Source organism: Cricetulus griseus, chromosome 5 (genome assembly GCF_003668045.3).
Source record: "Cricetulus griseus strain 17A/GY chromosome 5, alternate assembly CriGri-PICRH-1.0, whole genome shotgun sequence".
In the NCBI taxonomy this organism is placed as follows: Eukaryota; Metazoa; Chordata; class Mammalia; order Rodentia; family Cricetidae; genus Cricetulus; species Cricetulus griseus.
Genome location: NC_048598.1, coordinates 100,851,645 through 100,869,830, shown reverse-complemented (window position 1 = coordinate 100,869,830; position 18,186 = coordinate 100,851,645). Strand labels below are relative to the sequence as shown.

The 18,186-nt window shown below is 57.4% G+C and overlaps 2 protein-coding genes across 7 annotated transcripts in view; one reads left to right on the top strand and one right to left on the bottom strand.

Annotated features, from left to right (window-relative positions):
* Sbno2 (strawberry notch homolog 2) overlaps nucleotides 1–13,904 on the top strand; it is a 49,047-nt gene extending 35,143 nt beyond the window's left edge. For 3 of the 6 annotated variants that reach the window (XM_035445446.1, XM_035445447.1, XM_035445449.1), the window contains 27 exons: nucleotides 1,320–1,529; nucleotides 1,791–1,887; nucleotides 2,092–2,246; nucleotides 2,325–2,458; nucleotides 2,543–2,633; nucleotides 2,740–2,883; nucleotides 3,751–3,868; nucleotides 4,221–4,326; nucleotides 4,642–4,795; nucleotides 6,776–6,952; nucleotides 7,114–7,211; nucleotides 7,614–7,693; nucleotides 8,595–8,786; nucleotides 9,001–9,170; nucleotides 9,673–9,804; nucleotides 9,997–10,132; nucleotides 10,213–10,325; nucleotides 10,402–10,473; nucleotides 10,563–10,671; nucleotides 10,832–10,906; nucleotides 10,995–11,138; nucleotides 11,982–12,076; nucleotides 12,153–12,245; nucleotides 12,334–12,465; nucleotides 12,559–12,635; nucleotides 12,750–12,940; nucleotides 13,034–13,904. In XM_035445446.1, the coding sequence (XP_035301337.1) occupies nucleotides 1,320–1,529; nucleotides 1,791–1,887; nucleotides 2,092–2,246; nucleotides 2,325–2,458; nucleotides 2,543–2,633; nucleotides 2,740–2,883; nucleotides 3,751–3,868; nucleotides 4,221–4,326; nucleotides 4,642–4,795; nucleotides 6,776–6,952; nucleotides 7,114–7,211; nucleotides 7,614–7,693; nucleotides 8,595–8,786; nucleotides 9,001–9,170; nucleotides 9,673–9,804; nucleotides 9,997–10,132; nucleotides 10,213–10,325; nucleotides 10,402–10,473; nucleotides 10,563–10,671; nucleotides 10,832–10,906; nucleotides 10,995–11,138; nucleotides 11,982–12,076; nucleotides 12,153–12,245; nucleotides 12,334–12,465; nucleotides 12,559–12,635; nucleotides 12,750–12,940; nucleotides 13,034–13,482 (3,744 nt within the window). In that variant the 3' untranslated portion in view covers nucleotides 13,483–13,904. The remainder of the gene's footprint in view (nucleotides 1–1,319; nucleotides 1,530–1,790; nucleotides 1,888–2,091; nucleotides 2,247–2,324; nucleotides 2,459–2,542; nucleotides 2,634–2,739; nucleotides 2,884–3,750; nucleotides 3,869–4,220; nucleotides 4,327–4,641; nucleotides 4,796–6,775; nucleotides 6,953–7,113; nucleotides 7,212–7,613; nucleotides 7,694–8,594; nucleotides 8,787–9,000; nucleotides 9,171–9,672; nucleotides 9,805–9,996; nucleotides 10,133–10,212; nucleotides 10,326–10,401; nucleotides 10,474–10,562; nucleotides 10,672–10,831; nucleotides 10,907–10,994; nucleotides 11,139–11,981; nucleotides 12,077–12,152; nucleotides 12,246–12,333; nucleotides 12,466–12,558; nucleotides 12,636–12,749; nucleotides 12,941–13,033) is intronic. The other 3 variants (XM_027419407.2, XM_027419409.2, XM_035445448.1) reach the window with 2 other exon arrangements.
* A 668-nt stretch (nucleotides 13,905–14,572) lies between these two features.
* Gpx4 (glutathione peroxidase 4) lies at nucleotides 14,573–17,417 on the bottom strand. Its single transcript, NM_001256831.1, has 7 exons — nucleotides 17,213–17,417; nucleotides 16,315–16,409; nucleotides 16,091–16,235; nucleotides 15,761–15,912; nucleotides 15,058–15,082; nucleotides 14,904–14,963; nucleotides 14,573–14,823 (listed from the first exon to the last, which is right to left on the bottom strand). Exons 1-7 carry the CDS (start codon nucleotides 17,294–17,296, stop codon nucleotides 14,791–14,793), a joined length of 594 nt encoding a protein of 197 aa, NP_001243760.1. The 5' UTR covers nucleotides 17,297–17,417; the 3' UTR covers nucleotides 14,573–14,790.
* Between the last annotated feature and the right edge of the window lie 769 nt (nucleotides 17,418–18,186).

Genomic DNA, 18,186 nt, shown 5'->3' with positions numbered 1-18,186 from the left:
GTTAGGAACACTCCCAGGACTCTCCAGATGGGAGACCTTGATGCCATACAGCTCTGAGGTAAGGGCCAGTAATGCAGTTGGCACAGGGCCAGCAGGAGGACAGGCTGCCCCTCTACCTCCTGCTATGAGGAGCCAGAAGGCCTGTTTGATGCTGAGATCAAGGCCACAAGGTACTGCCCACCCCGCCCAGGGCCCCAGGCTGCTGTAGACCAAGCCCCATATCTGAAACCTAACACCCTGCACTGCCCCAGCCTGGCCTGCAGGCCGGAACATGACTCAGCCTTCCAGGAACCTCCACCAGTCTGTTTGGGTTTTTGTTAATTTAAGAAAGAAAGAAAAGGAAAAAAAAAAAAAAAAAGGAGGAGTCAGGAGGGTTGAGTGTGGACTTGTAACCTTCCCAAGCTTCCGCTGGCTTTCAACACCCCTGGCCCTGTTCCCAGCAGAGCAAGGGACATGTGATAGTGACTATCCCTGCAGTGCCCCCAGAGACTCCTGTCCTCTCTCAAGAATGCTGAGTCCCCAGTGAGCCCTGCAGGTCAAGGCTGAAGGCCTGCCTGCCATCAGGAGCTGGGAGCAGGCTTAGTGGACGTGCACAAAGCCCTGGGCTCCATCTCTGCACCATGTGAACCAGGTGCGCTGCTGTACCTGTAATCACAGCACTCAGGAGGCTCTGGCAGGAGGATTGGGATTTTAGGCTCCTTAGCTATACAGGAAGTTTGAGGCCAGCCTGGGTTGCATGACCCTTACTTTAAAAAACCAAACAAATAAAAGGGGGTGTGCTGCCATTGCAGGCTTTGTCCCCAGCACCTACATGGTGGACCCCAACTGTCTCTAACACAGTTTCAGGGAAGCCGGGCTTTCTTTTGGCCTCCACAGGCACTGCATGCATGCAGCAACTTTACATACATGATGACTAAGTCTTTAAAATCTATCCTTATGTCTACATTGGGGAATTGAGAATCAGTTTGCAAAGGAGAACCACTTCCCCTGCAATGGCTACAGACACAACTCATTGGCCAGTCCACACCATTTGTCCAGCTCAGGGTCAGCACTTGTGGCTCGTGGTACGTGCCCTGCCCCTGTTCACAAGGATGAGACTCAGGGCCATCCATCTCTCTTGTAGAGGAGTGTGGTCACAGTGTTGGGGACATTCTTACCTGATCACCCTGAGGAGGTCTTCCAGGGCCGTTCCTTAGCTACTGGGTGCATAGTTACTTCCAGGGACGCTCGCCTGGCCTGCAGTGTCTAAGTCTGCGTGCCAGGACTGCTTGACTGGCTTTTGTCTGCTACTGCCTCATGGTTCCTCTTGTGCCACACAGGGGCACAATCTGTCCTCAGCCCATCCTACCAGGGTCTGCCAGGCCCCTAAGAATGGAGCAGCCCCTCAGGATACAGGCACTGGCACAGGAGGCCATGGCTCACACCCTCCCCTGAATTCCCTACAGCTGTTCCTGCCTAGTGGGCCATTTTCAGCTCTCGAAGACCCGGTGACCTCACTGTCCAACACGCCACTTCTCATCAGCTACCAGGTAAACTTGGTGCCTGGGGTATTTCCTGGGGATTGAGACAGAGGCCCTGAAGACAGCTCCAGTGTTCAGGGCACCAGGAAGCCTGAATGCTAGGCTGCCCTGTCCATTTTACGGTTGGAAAAACTGAGAACTCTACTTAGGGGTATAGGTGGAGCCCCCCTACCACTGTGCTGGGCCCACTGTGTGTAGCATGGCTACTCTCCTTGGGGGAAGTTAGATTACTGCAAAGCAGGGCAGACCCCTGAACTATCACACCTACAGTCACACAGCCAGCCTGAGGAGGAGGAAGGAGAAGAGGAAGAGGAGGCAGAGGAACTGGGCCATGCTGAGACCTATGCCGATTATGTACCATCCAAGTGTAAGTGTCTGGACCAGGAACAGAGGGAGACACCCCTCAGAAAACAACTGTAAACCCTGAGGGCTAATGGCCCCCTTCCCACATCCGTAGTGTGGTGGCCCCAGGACCAGAGTTGTCTGTGCAGGGTGGACAGCTTGCACCCTCCTGGCCACTTCTACCCTGCTACTCATTGTGTGCCAACTCTGCTGTTTGTCCCCTTACCAGCTAAGATTGGGAAACAGCATCCAGACCGCGTGGTGGAGACCAGTACACTGTCCAGCGTTCCTCCCCCAGACATAACCTACACCCTGGCACTACCCACCTCAGACAATGGGACCCTGTCTGCTCTGCAGCTGGAAGCCATCACCTATGCCTGCCAGGTAGCCAGCCCCGTCTCCCCCACCTCCCCCAGCCCCTACCAGGCCTCCCAGACCTGACCCACCTCTGTTCACCCACAGCAACATGAGGTCCTGCTGCCCAGTGGGCAGCGCGCTGGTTTCCTGATCGGGGATGGAGCCGGCGTGGGCAAAGGCCGCACAGTGGCTGGTATCATCATGGAGAACTACCTGCGGGGCCGGAAGAAGGCTCTGTGGTAGGTGCCTGTCTGGCCTAAGGAAGCGGGTGGGTGGGACAGGGTGCAGCAGGCAGTGGTGCACCTGACCAGGCCTCTCTCCAGGTTCAGTGCCTCCAATGACCTCAAGTATGATGCAGAACGGGACCTGAGAGACATTGAGGCCCCAGGCATCGCAGTGCACGCACTGAGCAAGGTAGGTAGGCCTTGGGTGGTCAGCTGACTCCATCCCCTTTACTACAGAAGACACTGAAGGAGGGGAGTCCCTGCATACATGCCCATGTCTGAACCTGTGTCTGCAGATCAAGTATGGTGACAACACTACCTCAGAGGGTGTCCTCTTTGCCACCTACTCTGCCCTGATTGGAGAAAGCCAGGCAGGTGGGCAGCACCGCACACGCCTCCGTCAGATCCTGCAGTGGTGCGGCGAGGGCTTTGATGGTGTGGTATCCTGTAGCCAAGGGCGAATGGATGGACAGATGCGCATGGGGAAGGGAGGGGAACAAAGCAAGACTGAGGCCGTGGTGTGCACTGACCAGCGGCTGGGAGTTCATCATCAAACGAAGTCTGGTCTTCACCCCAGCCTGGCACGGCTCCTTCAGAGCTGTTCTGATATTGGGTGCTGAGCATAGGACAGAACCTGCAAGCCATCTTTCCTCCCAGGCTTCCTGATCTGGTTCTCACAAGCCTGTAGGCAACTGGATTCCCTATAGTGTTAGGCGCCCCGGCTGACAGTGTGGGATAGAGCTTGTCCATGTGGGGCTCCTCAGTGTGGGTAGCCCACAGGACCCCGGGCACAGTGTATGCCTATAGTGACACTGGCCCTACAGGTATGTGCCAGGGGTGGTGGCCCTGAGGCCAACTGGGTCCGTGCTCCTGTGGCAAGTCTCTCTCCAGCATGCGTTCTTTCTGTCCTCCTCTTCTTGGTATTATGGTTACCATGTAGTCTTAAGTTGGCACCTCTGTGTTACCAGAGGGGCACACACACACCCCCTTTGGCGCATTGTTTTTTTTTTTTTAGACAGAGTCTCCCTCAGCAGGGACTGCCTTGGCAGGCAGGAGGTGCTAGGCCTGGCTTATGTAGACTGAGGATGAACTGAAAGCTTCCTGCCCTCTAAGCAAGCCAGCCTCCTGCCTCCAGCGCCTCTCTAACATCCTGCTTAGTGTGCAGTGTGCGCTCCTCAGACGCCCAGCCCACACACACCTCTCAGTTGACAGACACCACCACTCCTGTGCCTCTGGTGCATTGTGGGGTATTTCACTGCGGACACCTTCCATCCTTCTGGAACATTCCTTAACCCAACATATCCTAGATTGTGTTTGACGAGTGCCACAAAGCCAAGAATGCCAGCTCCACCAAGATGGGCAAGGCCGTGCTGGACCTGCAGAGCCAGCTGCCCCAGGCCAGGGTGGTGTATGCCAGCGCCACAGGTGGGATGGGGCAGCAGCTGGCCTGGGTGGGCGATCGCCATCCCATGTGTGGCCTCTGGTAGTGCTGTCACTGACACAGGACAGCTGTGCAGAGGACTTTGATCTGTATCATTTCTACTTTGCACCTGGGGCAAATAGGGAGCTTGCTGTCCCCAAGCCTCACTTCCCTTTGCTGGTGGGCTCAGGCTGATCTTGAGGGTCCCCTAACATGTTCCCTAGAACTTTAGTTCTCCCTTGGCCCCTCACACCTCTCTGGGGCCATGGCACTGCACTTCATTCAGCCTCCATACGACCCATGCCACTTCCCAGCTGTGTCGAGTTGCTGACCTCAGTTCCCTGCTTCCAAGTGTAGGTGCCTCCGAGCCCCGCAACATGATCTACATGAGCCGCCTGGGTATCTGGGGTGAGGGCACACCCTTCCGGACCTTTGAGGAGTTCCTGCATGCCATTGAGAAGAGGTGAGCCCCCGATCTGCTTGTGGCACTTGTGGGGTGGCTGTACCTGCCAGGTATGCCCAGGGCCCTTAAAACATGCAACCCATCCTGTCTCTCCCTGGTACCTCCTGTCCCCTCAGAAAGACGAGCCCCTCTCATGAGTCTTCTGCTCTGCTCCCCTCTGGCCACACAAGTCTCTCCAGGCCCAGCCTCATGCCTTCTTCATGGCCACAGGGCCTCTGCATATGTGGTGTGTTCTACCTCCTGGCTCTTTCCTATCTGCGATGTCTGTCCTGTCCCTAGTGGGACACAGTGCTCAGAGGTCCTGTCTGTCTGCAGGGGAGTGGGCGCCATGGAGATTGTGGCCATGGACATGAAGGTCAGTGGCATGTACATTGCACGCCAGCTCAGCTTTTCAGGGGTCACCTTCCGCATTGAGGAGATCCCGCTGTCCCCCGCCTTCGAGCAGGTCTATAATCGGGCGGCCCGACTGGTAAGCTGGGGCAATTGTCTGCAGGGGCCCCGTTCCTCCTCCCGCACCCGTGTTGCAGTTATACCACCCCAAACATGCTGTGCATCTCTATAGTAGAGAGCAGGTGCTTTCTGGAGCCCAGCATCTTCACTGGTCCAGCTGGGGCAATTCTTTACTTCTTTTTCACTTTGACTTTTGTTTTGTCTCTTGAGACAGGGTTTCTCTATGTAGCACTGGCTGTCCTGGCACTCGCTCTATAGACCAGGCTGGTCTCGAACTTACAGAGATCCACCTGCCTCTGTCTCCCAAGTGCTGGGATTAAAGGGCCACCACCGCCCAGCTGAGACTGTTTTTTTAATGATTTATTTTTATGTGCATTTGGCATTTTGCCTGCATGTCTGTGTGAGAATGTCCAGTACCCTGGAACTGGAGCTACAGACAGTTGTGAGCTGCCATGTGGATGCTGGGAATTGAATCTGGGTCCTCTGGAAGAACAGCCAGTACTCTTAACCACTAAGTCATCTCTCCAGCCCCTATCACTTTTACTTTTATTTCTAAGACTGTCCTGTCTTACTGTAGCTCAACTGGACTCAAACTCCTGGCAATCCTCCTGCCTCAGCCGCTCATGTGGCTGTACCAGAACACCTAGCTTTTCATGAAGGATATGCCACTGTGATACCTTGACATTGGCAGACCTGCCCCCATGTCCCAAGCATGTTGCCTAGATGATGATATGGAGCCAGTGGCCAGGTCCAGCCTCCCTGTGGTAGTAGGCCCTGCATGGATAGGTTCCTGTTCCCACACTGGCTCAACCGTGGGCCCACTCTGCCGCTCCCACCTCACTTTACAAAACCACCCTCAGCCTGTCCAGTGTGTTCAAGGCCACAAAATAGGAAAGAACAGACTGGCTGTGTTGGCACACTACAGTCAGCCATGCACTGGGGAGGGAGGCCTGGGCCAGCCTGGGCTACATAGGCAAACCCTGTCTCACAACATAACAAAACAAAAGGGCAAATGTATGGTCCTCGAAGAGCCATGCTGAGACCCGCCCTTTGGGAATCAACAGGGACATCTGTGTTACCTGACCCTGTGGCCTCCAGGAAACATGCTTGATTCTCGAGGCCCAGCAGGTCCCTGAGACAGTACTGTCCCCAGAGAACCCTAGATAATATCATAGGACAAGTGTGGCTGTACTGGCTGGGATGGGGGTGGGGCTCCTGGCAGGAAGTGTGTGGAAGTCAGGGACACTGCTCAGGACCTTGCAAAGCCTGGGATGAACCACAGAGGTTGATTGGACCTAGTGTCCATGGTGCCCAGGGGGCCTTGATTTCACCTGCTCTGTAGAAACTCTTAACAGTGGGTGTGGGATACATGCCTGTCATCCCATTACTTGGGAGGTAGAGGCAGGAGGATCAGAAATCAGGTTATTGTTGGTTGCATGTCCAACTCAAAGCCAGCCTAGGATACATGAAACCCTGCCTCCTGAACCCCCCTCCCCAATGAGAGGCTTTAAATTGAACACAGGACACATATCTATCTCTCAGTGCTCAGGAAGCAAGGGGATCAGGGCCAGCCTAGGCTACATGAGATTCTTTTTTGTTTCTTTGATTGGTTGGTTTTATAGATAGGGTTTCTCTGGCTATCCTGGAACTAACTCTGTAGACTGGGCTGGCCTCAAACTCAGAGATCCACCTGTCTCTGCCTCCTGAGTGCTGGCATTAAAGGTGTGGGCCACCACCACTGGCAACTACATGAGGTTCTTAATCAAATAACAAAAGCAGCCCTCTCACAGCCCCGTGCTTTATTTTGAATAATTGTTTGACAGCTTTGTATGTGAATGTGGTTATGTTTTGATCATATTTACCCCTGCCTTGTGTCTTGGCTGTGACACCCTCACTGTACACCTTTGGTTGTTGCCTTTTACCGCCCCCTACCCTGCCTGTCCCCATAGCCCCTGCCTAAATCTGGCTGGCGGGCTCAGCACAGGCCTTGCTCTTGCAGTGGGCCGAAGCCCTGAGCTTGTTCCAGCAGGCAGCTGACTGGATTGGCCTGGAGTCTCGAAAGTCCCTGTGGGGTCAGTTCTGGTCAGCACACCAGCGCTTCTTCAAGTACCTGTGCATTGCAGCAAAGGTGCAGCGGCTGGTGGAGCTGGCCAAGCAGGAGCTGAGCCAGGACAAGGTGAGCACCAAGGCCAGCCTTGTGGGAATGGCCCTGATACCTGATGCCTGCCCTCGTAGTCTGGGGTGGTGGGATGCTAGGAGGCCAGGCAGGTTCTCCAGGGCACTTGATATGATGGGACAGTCACCCTGGAGCCTGGCTCAGACATTCCATCCCTGCAGTGTGTGGTCATCGGGCTGCAGTCCACAGGGGAGGCGCGCACCCGCGAGGTACTGGACGAGAATGAGGGCCGCCTGGACTGCTTTGTCTCTGCTGCAGAGTGAGTAACGCCAGTGATGGGACAGGGCAGCCTTTGATGTTGACTCCCTGGTGTCCCACCTTGCTGTGCTGGTGTTGCCCTTGCCTCTCAGCCACCCAGGGGCAGGCAGGACTAGACAGGAATCTTGTGGGTGGCCCCTGGATCTGGGGGGCACAAGATTGAGAACCTCGGGTCTCAACAGGAGACTTTTGGAATCTGTCCACACATAGGTAGTGTCATTTCAACACCCATGAATGGGGTTCTCAGGCCTGGCACTGTGGCCCCCACAGGCCTACACATCCCTCTCAGGACACCTCAGTCCACCCCAGTGAGGCTCCCTCCTCCTGGGACCAGTGTGTCCCATCACCCTCTCCTTGAAGCTGCATGACCATGGCCCCGAACTGAGTACCCTTCTCCTTGCAGAGGTGTCTTCCTGTCCCTGATTCAGAAGCACTTCCCTTCCACCAGGAAGAGGCGTGACCGGGGAGGCGGGAAGAGGAAAAGTAAGCCCAGCAAGCTCCCCCTGGCTTTGACCGCGCCACTCCCCATCCCACTAAAGAGCTTCCTACAGGCTGCCCCTATTCTAGTGTCCTGTACCAACCAGCTGGGAGTTTGCACGGACATCCAAGGCAGTTGCAAGTGTGTTGAGCCGGCCATTTCCCTGCAGGGCACTCAGAGAAGCAAAAATCTGGGGCAAGAACCCAGCAGCTCCAACCTCAGGCCCCCTGGCCTGTGCAGCCAGCCCCCAGTAGCCAAGGCCCTGGGGACTCCAGTGTCACCACAGACCCAAGTTCTAGCCCTACTTGCTGGCAGGAGGGCAGCCTCTGGGCACTGCCCAGCCCATGCTTCTCATCTGTGTACATGTTTATTGTGAGGACAGGATTGTGCCCAGAGAGCACAGGCTAAGACATGTGGTCACCTTACCTTCCAGTTCACACATTTCCAGAGCCACACTAAGAGAAGCCAAATAATTCACCTGCACGCACACAGCCAAGTATGAAGGACAGTGCAGGCTCCTCCACTCCCAAGTCCACGAGACATCCATAGACCCTCTTAACCTCCTGGCAGCCTACAGCACTGACACATGAGGTCCCTGGACTTGTCCTTTGAGGAGGTTCTGACACCCTGTGAGCCCCTTGCCTACCTGTGGAGTCCAGCCATGAAGCCAGCCAGGGCTGAGGTTGGGGACATAAGTGTCTCAGTTCACCTCACCTGCCCAGAAGTGGGGCTGGGTCTCCCTGGAGAGAACACAAGACACATAGGAACAGCATAAAACCTGCCCAGTCCCAGACAGACCCCCAGGTCCCTCCCTCAATGCCTCGTTCTCTTTGCCCTGACACTCCAGCTTCACCCACTTGTACAGCTTCCCCGCCCCACCAGCTGACCCATGACTCCTCCCTGCAGGGCGGCCTCGGGGTCGTGGCATCAAGGCTCCCAGACTGGCACTGGAGGCATCGGGAGTTATCCGAATCAGTGACGGCAGCAGCACAGACTCGGATGCTGGCCTGGATAGTGACTTCAATTCATCCCCAGAGTCGCTGCTAGATGACGATGTGGTCATCGTGGATGCCCCCATGCTCCCCACAGATGACCGAGGTAAGCCTGTCATCCAGCCATACTCCACAGAGCAGACACAGCCACATGAAGTCCTTTCCCCAACTCACACCCATGTTACAGATGGGGAAACTGAGGCTCACAGCCAAGGTCAGGGCCATGCTATCAAACACAGGAGAGTGACTCTTGTCATGCCTGGCCTCCACTACCCTGCTGTGACTCTCATCCTGGCCCTGACACTCTCCCCCACCCCCAGGTCCCCTGTACCCACTTCAGAGAGACCTGCAGGGCCCTGGTGTCCTTGAACGGGTGGAACGGCTGAAACAGGGCCTACTGGCCAAGGTGCGCACACTTGGCCGGGAACTGCCTGTGAACACGTTGGACCAGCTCATCCACCAGCTTGGGGGTCCCGAGTGTGTGGCTGAGGTGAGCTTGGTAGTCCATAGATGGCTCTGAGGGACCTGTATGTCAGCCCCTGGGGACAGAGGTGGAGCCTGGCTGCAGAGAGGAGCCTCCCCACTTTCAGCCAGCTGCACAGCCACGTTTCAGGCTAGCCTGAGCTACATGAGAGATGGTCTTATTAGCAGATAAGAGTACTGTGGCTCCTCAGGTGGACCTGAGGACTGCTGTGCATGCAGGTGTGCATGCAGACATGTGTGTCCATGTATGTATGTATTATGTATGTATTATGTATGTATGTATATATGGACACACAGACACATAAAATAAAAATAAGCATTTTCTAAAAAGAAAGCAAAAAAAGACCAGTAGTGGCAGGAACCCTCATGGCTGTTAAGGCCACACTGGAAACCAAGTCCCTGCACAGAGCCCCAGTAGAGCCGCCTTGTACCTCAAATGGACACAGTGCACTGGGCTCCTGGGCCACCACACTGACAGCCAGTGGGGCTCCTTTCTCCCCCAACCACAGATGACTGGCAGGAAAGGCCGTGTGGTATCCAGGCCTGATGGGTCAGTGGTCTTTGAGTCCAGAGCAGAACAGGGCCTGTCCATCGACCATGTGAACCTCAGGGAAAAACAGCGCTTCATGAGCGGCGAGAAGGTGGGGCCTGGTGCGGGACAGCGAGGGGCCAGGGGCTGTGGGGAGCTTCAACAGGGTTCTTCAAGGGAATGGCTGCAAGGTGGGGGCAGGTGTGTGCCCCTGCACTCCTGAAGGGAATAGCCTGGGGACCCAGAGCTGAACAGTGAAGAGGATGGCCCCCAACACCCTGTCCCGTCCCACACCCACCTCCAGCTTGTAGCCATCATCTCTGAGGCCTCCAGCTCAGGAGTCTCCCTCCAAGCCGACCGCAGGGTCCAGAATCAGCGACGCCGGGTACACATGACTCTGGAGCTGCCTTGGAGCGCAGACCGCGCCATTCAGCAGTTTGGTGAGGGCCCTAGCCCCGCCCCAGGTTATCTCTTCTCCAAGACCCCTCATTCCAGTCTCTTAGAGCCTTTTTGGCCTCAGGCCGCACCCACAGGTCCAACCAGGTCTCAGCGCCCGAGTATGTCTTCCTCATCTCAGAGCTGGCTGGGGAGCGCAGGTTCGCTTCCATCGTGGCCAAGCGGCTGGAGAGCCTGGTGAGCTGGTGGGGCGTGGGGGCAGGGCCTTGGGTGGGCCAGGGAATGCTGGAGTCTGAACCACAAATGGTCTTAGGGTGCCCTGACCCATGGAGATCGCCGGGCCACCGAGTCCCGAGACCTGAGCAAGTACAACTTCGAGAATAAGGTAAGTAGAGGGCAGGCAGTGGTGGGGAGGCTGCCGTACATGGGGAGGCCACGCTCTACCCCGCCCCACTCATGCTGCCTGCCCCACAGTACGGCACCCGTGCTCTCAGCCGTGTCCTTAGCACGATCCTGGGCCAGACGGACAACAGGGTGCCTCTGCCCCAGGGCTACCCGGGAGGAGATGCCGCCTTCTTCCGGGGTAAGCTTGGGCTTGTGAGTCTTTCTGGGAGCATGGGGACTACAGCAGGGCTGGTTCCATCAGGATTTGGGGACTGGGTGTATGGGCAGGCTTCTAGGGAAATGGTTTGGCAGGGTTGGCTCCTGGGATCCCAGGATCAGCATCTGCTTTTCCCTCGCAGATATGAAACAGGGTCTGCTGTCTGTGGGCATTGGCGGCCGGGAGTCTCGCACTGGCTGCTTGGATGTGGAGAAGGGTGAGTCCCGGGAAGTCACTGGAAGGTGGTGATGCAGGGGCCTCTGGGAGGGTGACAGCAGTAATCTGAGACACAGCTCCGCCCATAGACTGCTCCATCACCAAGTTCCTGAACCGCATCCTGGGGCTGGAGGTGCACAAGCAGAACGCCCTGTTCCAGTATTTCTCCGATACTTTCGACCACCTCATTGAAATAGACAAGAAGGAAGGCAGATATGACATGGGCATTCTGGGTAAGCTTCTGGGCAGTCATGCCGGGATCCATCTGAGTGAGGCCCTGGTGGGATCCAGGGGCCAATGCATCATATATGAGGCCACTATTGAGAGAGGACAGACAAGGGCCAGAGAGTGGTCCAAGCTGCTGTCATTGTAACAACCTGGTCACCTGGGAAGATCACACTTGAGACACAAACCGTGCAGTTAGCTCCCCCCCTCCCCCGCCCCCCAAATCTTAGGAAGCCTATGTCTTTGTGTCAGCTGCAGTGAGAGTCAGGCTGGTCTGCATGCCCGCTGCATGTTGCATTCACCTGCCACAGTCCTTGTTGCTACTGTAAAGCTAAGGTGTTAGACCCTGAAGCGAATGGGCATTTGTAAGTGTCACAGTGGCATTTGCCTGTCCACCCAACACTGGTAGAGGCAGAATTAGAAAGTCAGGGTCCTCCACTACATAATGATTTCAGGGCCGGCCTGAGCTGCTTGAGATCCAGACTCAAGGCAATCAAAATAGAGGCTAGAGAGAGTGTGACAGGCAAAAGCACTTGCTGGCCTTCCAGAGGACAGTCAAATTCTCAACCCCACCCCATCCACGCCACAACTGCCTGTAACTCCAGCTACAGGGACTCTCACGCCCTGGATTTAAAAAATCTTCTTAAAAGGAAGACATCCTTGCCAACAGATACAGTCCCTCTGGGCAGCTGTGCAGGACACTGGGTACCCTAGACCAGAGGGTTCCCTGCCACCCACCCACAGGACTGGTCTCCAGGCTTTGGTTCCTCTGTCCACTCATGGGGTCACCTCTCGGTATATCAGAGAATGACTCCCTCAGCCTGGTCTCTGACCACCTACCTTCTCCTCAGACCTGGCCCCTGGCATCAACGAGATCCATGAAGAAAGCCAGCAGGTGTTCCTTGCACCTGGGCATCCACAGGATGGGCAGGTGGTCTTCTACAAGGTGAGCAGGGAACCAGCCAGCCCCAGCCCTGGCTTCAGCCCCCTGAACCTGCTAACACCCCCACTCGTCCTGGCAGATTAGCGTGGACCGTGGTATGAAATGGGAAGAAGCATTCACCAGGTCTCTGGAGCTGAAAGGTCCCTATGACGGCTTCTACCTCTCCTACAAGGTGAGTAGGCTCACTCCCGGTAGGTGCTCTGCCAGCCACCTGCCCAGAGACCCTGCTGGCCATCTGCCTCACCACTCTGGGGCCCTAGGTACGAGGCAGCAAGACGAGCTGCCTCCTGGCAGAACAGAGCCGCGGCGAGTATTTCACTGTGTACAAGCCGAACATCGGCCGCCAGAGCCAACTGGAGACCCTGGACAGCCTGTGCCGCAAGTTCCACCGGGTATGGAAGGACCTACTGTCCCATTTTGGCTGAGAATACCTGGGGAGTCCCTGAGCCTCAGTTTCCCTGCTGACATACGGCCTGCCTCCCCAGGTCACTGCGGATGAGGCCCGGGAGCCCTGGGAGAGCAGCTATGCCCTGTCGCTGGAGCATTGTAGCCACACCACCTGGTGAGGCCTGGGAGGGAAGCCACTCGGAGAGGGCGGAGCCGGGCGCCCAGTGTCCCAGGGTTTTGTGGGCTGGAAAGTGCACACTGCAAGCTGACCAGCGGTCCCCTGGTACAGGAACCAGCGCTGCCGACTGGCACAGGAGGGCAAGGGCTGCGCCCAGGGCCTGCGCCTCCGCCATCACTATATGCTGTGCGGGGCGCTGCTGCGCGTGTGGGGCCGCATCGCCGCCGTCATGGCGGATGTCAGCAGCAGCAGCTACCTACAGATCGTGCGCCTCAAGACCAAGGACAAGAAGAAGCAAGTGGGTGAGTGGAGCGGCGGGCGGGCACGGGGTTCCCAGAAACAGGGTTCCCAGGTGTGGTCCCCGACAGGACCTGACTGCGTGTCTGCACCGCCAGGCATCAAGATCCCCGAGGGCTGCGTTCACCGCGTACTGCAGGAGCTGCAGCTGATGGATGCCGAGGTGAAGCGCCGCAGCAACCAGGGGCTGGCGGCGCGCCCACCCACTCCACGCGCGATCGCGCTTCCCTGCGGTCCTGGTGAGGTGCTGGACTTGACCTACAGTCCCCCAGCCGAGGCTTTCCCGCCGCCTCCACGCTTCGCCTTCCCTTCGCTGCCGCTCCCAGACCCCAGCTCTCTGATGCTGGGTGCCAGAGACCCCTCAACCACCCCCGCGGAGCTAGCGCACCAGGGCTGTGACATCAATTTCAGGGAAGTGTTGGAGGACATGCTGCGCTCCCTACGCGCGGGGCCCACTGAGCCCCCCGCGCCTCTGGTGGGCATGGGAGGCGGGGGCACAGAGCGGCAAAGCGTCATCCACTTCAGCCCGCCCTTCCCGAACTCGTAGGCAGCCACAGTGGTCCCTGGATTACAACTGCCCGGTGGGCAGCAAGGCCCACCGGCTCCTCTGCCATCAGAGAGGTCCCCACAACTACTGAGGGCACCCGGCGGCAGTGCCTTCCCCGACAACCAGCCTTGTGTGGGTCCTGTGTGCCTCCCCCGCGCTGCTCCAGCCACCCATGGGGTTTGGTAGCCCCAGAGAGCTGGTAACTCAGGAAATCAGGTGCTGAGGCCCCGCTGTCTATGGGGGTTCCACGGGGCAGACCCCGTTAATATATGCAATCCCCTGCTCCCTAAATTATTGCACCCGCCCCTTCCCTGCCCCGGAATCCGTGGGTAACCGGCGGGCCCTGGTTTCTATGTATTTATAATGAACTCTGGTGTACATATGTAAAGGTCTTTTTTAAAATATATGTGCCTTTTGCCTACTTCCCAGTGTGCTGCGAGACCTGAGGGTTAGCTGGTGGGAACAAGCTGGGGAGATGGAATTCACCCAGTAGCAGTAGCTACTGCAGTTGGGGCTGACTATCTGGGTTCCCCCAGCCTTGCAGAGTTGGGGAGGAGCGGGTCCTTAGGAAGGATGGCAGGGATGACCGAGGGAGGTGGCCATCTGTCAGCACTTAGTCCGGCAGCACAAAGCTGGCAGCCCCACAGGAAGAAAGGAAGCCATGGGCAAGTAGTCAAGGACTAGTCCAGCAGAGAGCCTCTAGGACTCCCAGACCCACTGATGCCACCACACTGGGCAGACTCAATCACACCCACTGTAGGTGGTCCCCAGATGGCCACTCTGTTCAAGTCACCCACAACCCTCACAGAGAACTCGGGACAGCTTACACATGTGTACGTACACACGTGTACGTACACACATGTACACACACCTCAGCCCAGGAGGCTTCCTAGCAGATCACCATCGTCCTAGGAACAGCCCTGCAGAACAGCCCTGCCCATACTCAGGTCATTCCCACTGGCCTGAGCAGAGCCTCAGGGATTACCAGGGAACTGTGACCAGCTGACCCAGATCGTAACCTGCAGAGTCCTGGGGCATAGGCAGGGCCCTCTAATCCCCAGTGTGCTCGCTCAATTCCTGACATCAGAATACAGCACATTTCTACATTTTATTCCCACAAGGCAGCCAGGTGAAGCTCGAGCCCGGGGCCACAGGCCTCTGAACCTTCCTCCGGCAAGGATGCACGCCAGGTCCTCGGGACTGCCCCACCAGCAGGCTGGTTTTCAGGCAGACCGTCATGAGTGCCGGGGTGGAAGGCTCCAGGGGTCACATGGCAGGGGGGCTCGGTGGGGGCACACTCTTGTAGGGCTAGAGATAGCACGGCAGGTCCTTCTCTATCACCTATGGGGAAACAAGGTCAGACTTGCCCCCTTAACAACCACACCCCCCCATACCCAGGCTGCATCTCTCAAGGCACTTACCAGGGGCTCTTCCATGGGACCGTAGCGCTTCATCACGCAGCCATTCTTGTCGATGAGAAACTGTGGAACAGAGAACATGATGACAGGGTATAGGGGAGTTGGACCACCCCCCAACTCTTAGTACATCACTTAGTACTCAGTACATCACTCTTACCTTGGTGAAGTTCCATTTGATGGCGCTGTAAGAGAGAGAGAGAGAGAGAGAGAGAGAGAGAGGAAAAAGAGGGCTTAGGAGTAGTGCTTGCCAGGACATGGGTGTGCACACCTTTAACCCCAGCACTCAGCAGGTAGAGGCAGGGGTCCAACTCCCATCACCCATGTCGTAATGGCTCACAAGTCTGTGACTCCAGTTCAGGGAATCACAGGCCCTCTTCTGACCTCTGAGGGCATCAGGCATATAGTTCACAGACACACAGGCAGACAACACCCATACATAAAATGAAAATAATCTGGGGAGGAGAGAGGGTGGGGTGGATCACTGAGGGACTTTAAGAGGGACCCCAGCCCCCAGCATCCACATGGTGGCTACAGCCTACCAAGCCCCTGTAACTGCAGCCCTGGGAGACTCAATGCCATCCTCTGGCTCCTGCATGCACTACATCCAGGTGGTGCACAAATACACTTAGGCAAAGCACACATACACATAAAACACAAATAAATCTGAGCCTAGGCCAGGTGGTGCACACCTTTAATCCCAGCACTTTGGAGGCAGGGCAGGCGGATCTCTTTGAGTTTCAGGCCAGCTAGAACTACTCAGTGAGACCCTGCCTCAAAACAAACCAAAAAGTTGACACTAACTCCCACCCTGATCCAGAGCCATCTGATTGCCCCCTGTCCATACCCCCAGGACAACTCACTTTCCCAGCATGCCCCTGCCCTTGGGCTGGACTTTCATCCATTTCCACAGTGGGTGGGCATCGTCCCCATTTACACAGATCTTGCTGTACATGTCAAACTTGACATCGTAGCTGGCTGCAAACTCCTTGATTTCTTGATTAGTTCCTGGTTCCTATGGGTAGCAATACGTTGACTGGTAAGGTGCACGACGGTGCACACAGAGAAATAGACAGACAGACAGACAGACAGACAGACAGACAGACACACACACACACACACACACACACACACACACACACACGATATTGAACGTCCCCCACTTCGGCCATTGCCTGGGGACAGCCACGCACCTGCTTCCCGAACTGGTTGCAGGGGAAGGCCAGGATTCGTAAACCACACTCAGCATATCGGGCATGCAGATCGACTAGCTGAGTGTAGTTTACGTCGGTTTTGCCTCATTGCGAGGCCACGTTGGTGACGATGCACACGCAACCCCTGGGAGGGAATGAGGTCACGGTCAGAGGAGCCCCTTTTTCAGACTGGCCTTGCACCACCCACATAACCAGGCACCCACTTGTACTTATCCAGGCAAATCATGTGACCGTCGATGTCCCTGGCTGCGAATTCGTGCATGGAGCGCGCACAGCGCCAATCATCACGGGATGCGCACTGTAAAACAGGGAAACAGTGTTCTGCCCCTCCTCCAGGGGGAGAGAGTCAGTCCCTTACTAAGGAAAACAATGCCCTGGGGCTGGGGAGTCAAGGCTCCTCCCTATTCAGTACTCTGCCCCCTTCAGGTCATCCTGAAAGGAGCTGGTGGCCTAGAAGATGCTGCCAGGGAAGGGGACGTTAAGGGTTCCCCTGGTCGCACACCAAGCCCAGGAGCTCGGCGCAGCTGCTGCCTTGGGAACGCCTGGGAGTGAAGGGCCCGAGAGTCGGATCTGCCCGGCGAGGGCGTGCCCTCCTGCGGCGGCACACGCGAGCATTCCTCCTCCTTCGACGTCTCGGGCGCTTCCGAGGACTTCGGCATCGAGGTTTACGTCTTCGCCGGCCTCCCGGGGACCCGCCACGATGCCTGCGGCGTCCCGGGTGGCCGGCGGCCGCGCGGCCCATACCTGGTCGTCTGTGCGTCCGGAGCGCAGCGCGGGGACAAAGAGCCGGTAGCCAGGGTGCTGCCGATTGTGACGTACCAGGCCGGGCGGGGCGCGGGACCAAGCAGAAGCCGCTATGGTGACCCCGACATGGGTTCCCACCCCCAGGGACCCTCGCCCGGCCAGGCCTGACCTTGTTCTGTCCCGGGGGATGCCTGCCGGAGTCCGCTTTCCCACCTGGGTGGCCCCTTGTCTAACAGACCGCACGACCCCGGATCTCCACTCTGGACACGGTCACCCGGTCCCGGGCCCTGCCCACACCCACAATCGCGGACAGGTCGCTGTGACCGCAGTCCCCCGGTCCCCGATGAGCTCGCTCACCATGGTGCCTGCCAGGCCAGGCGCAGCCAGAGCCCCGCACAGCAGTGCTGGTTTCAGCAAGCGGCTCAGACGGGCCCAGCTCATCGCGGCGGCCGGAGCCAGAGCTCCTCCCTTCACGCAGCCGGCCAATGGAGGTGCGATGCAGAGTCTGGCTTGCCCGCCTTCGGCCACGCCCACTGACGTCTCTTATCTGTAGGGTGCGCCTGCGTTGAAGACGCGCGGCCCCAGCAGCCAATGGGAGGCCGGAATGAAGAGATGGCGTGGGTAGGGTGGGGCTTGCGGGTTTGTTGGTGTCAGCAACTGCGCGTGCTCAGCTGTGAGAAAGGCGGGGGGCGGGGGGGGACCCGAGCCCGGTACGCGCGCGCAGTGCGCGTTGGCGAGCTATGGCCAGTTACTTAAACGCGAGGTTCCCTGCGGCAAGCCAGGGCGCCAGGGCGCCTAGAGAAACCCCTGGGCATGGGAAGTGAGGCAGAGCCACCCTGTAAACTGCCCCTTTGACCACAGGAGCTTCCTGCCTCTACAGGAGGCTATCCTGGAGCCTCCTGAGAGCTGGGGTCGCGGGTGTGTGCCGCTCCCACGCCCCCTCTGTGCTTCTTCAGAGCTGGTGCCAGGTAGTCCACACTATCCTGGAGCTCACGGTGTAGCCAGGACAGCCTTACTCCCGATCCTCCTGCCGCCGCCTCCTCAGACCTGGGAGGACAGATAAGCACAGCCTTGCAGTGAGTGCTGAGGAAGGAAGCGGGCGGGAGAGCGCCAAGTGAGAGCTCTCAACCCGAACTCAGCTTCCCTCCTCGGCTGAACTCAGGCAGCTTGGAACTCAGCAATCCTCCTGCCGTAGACTCCTGAGTGCTAGGGGAACAGGCCTATGACACCAGGCTCAATCCTGTCCCCTATAGATGCCGAGGGAGGACTGTGTTTACTGAACCATGTGTAGATGGATTTGAGGGGGTGTGGCAAGAGAGCTCGCTGAGTAA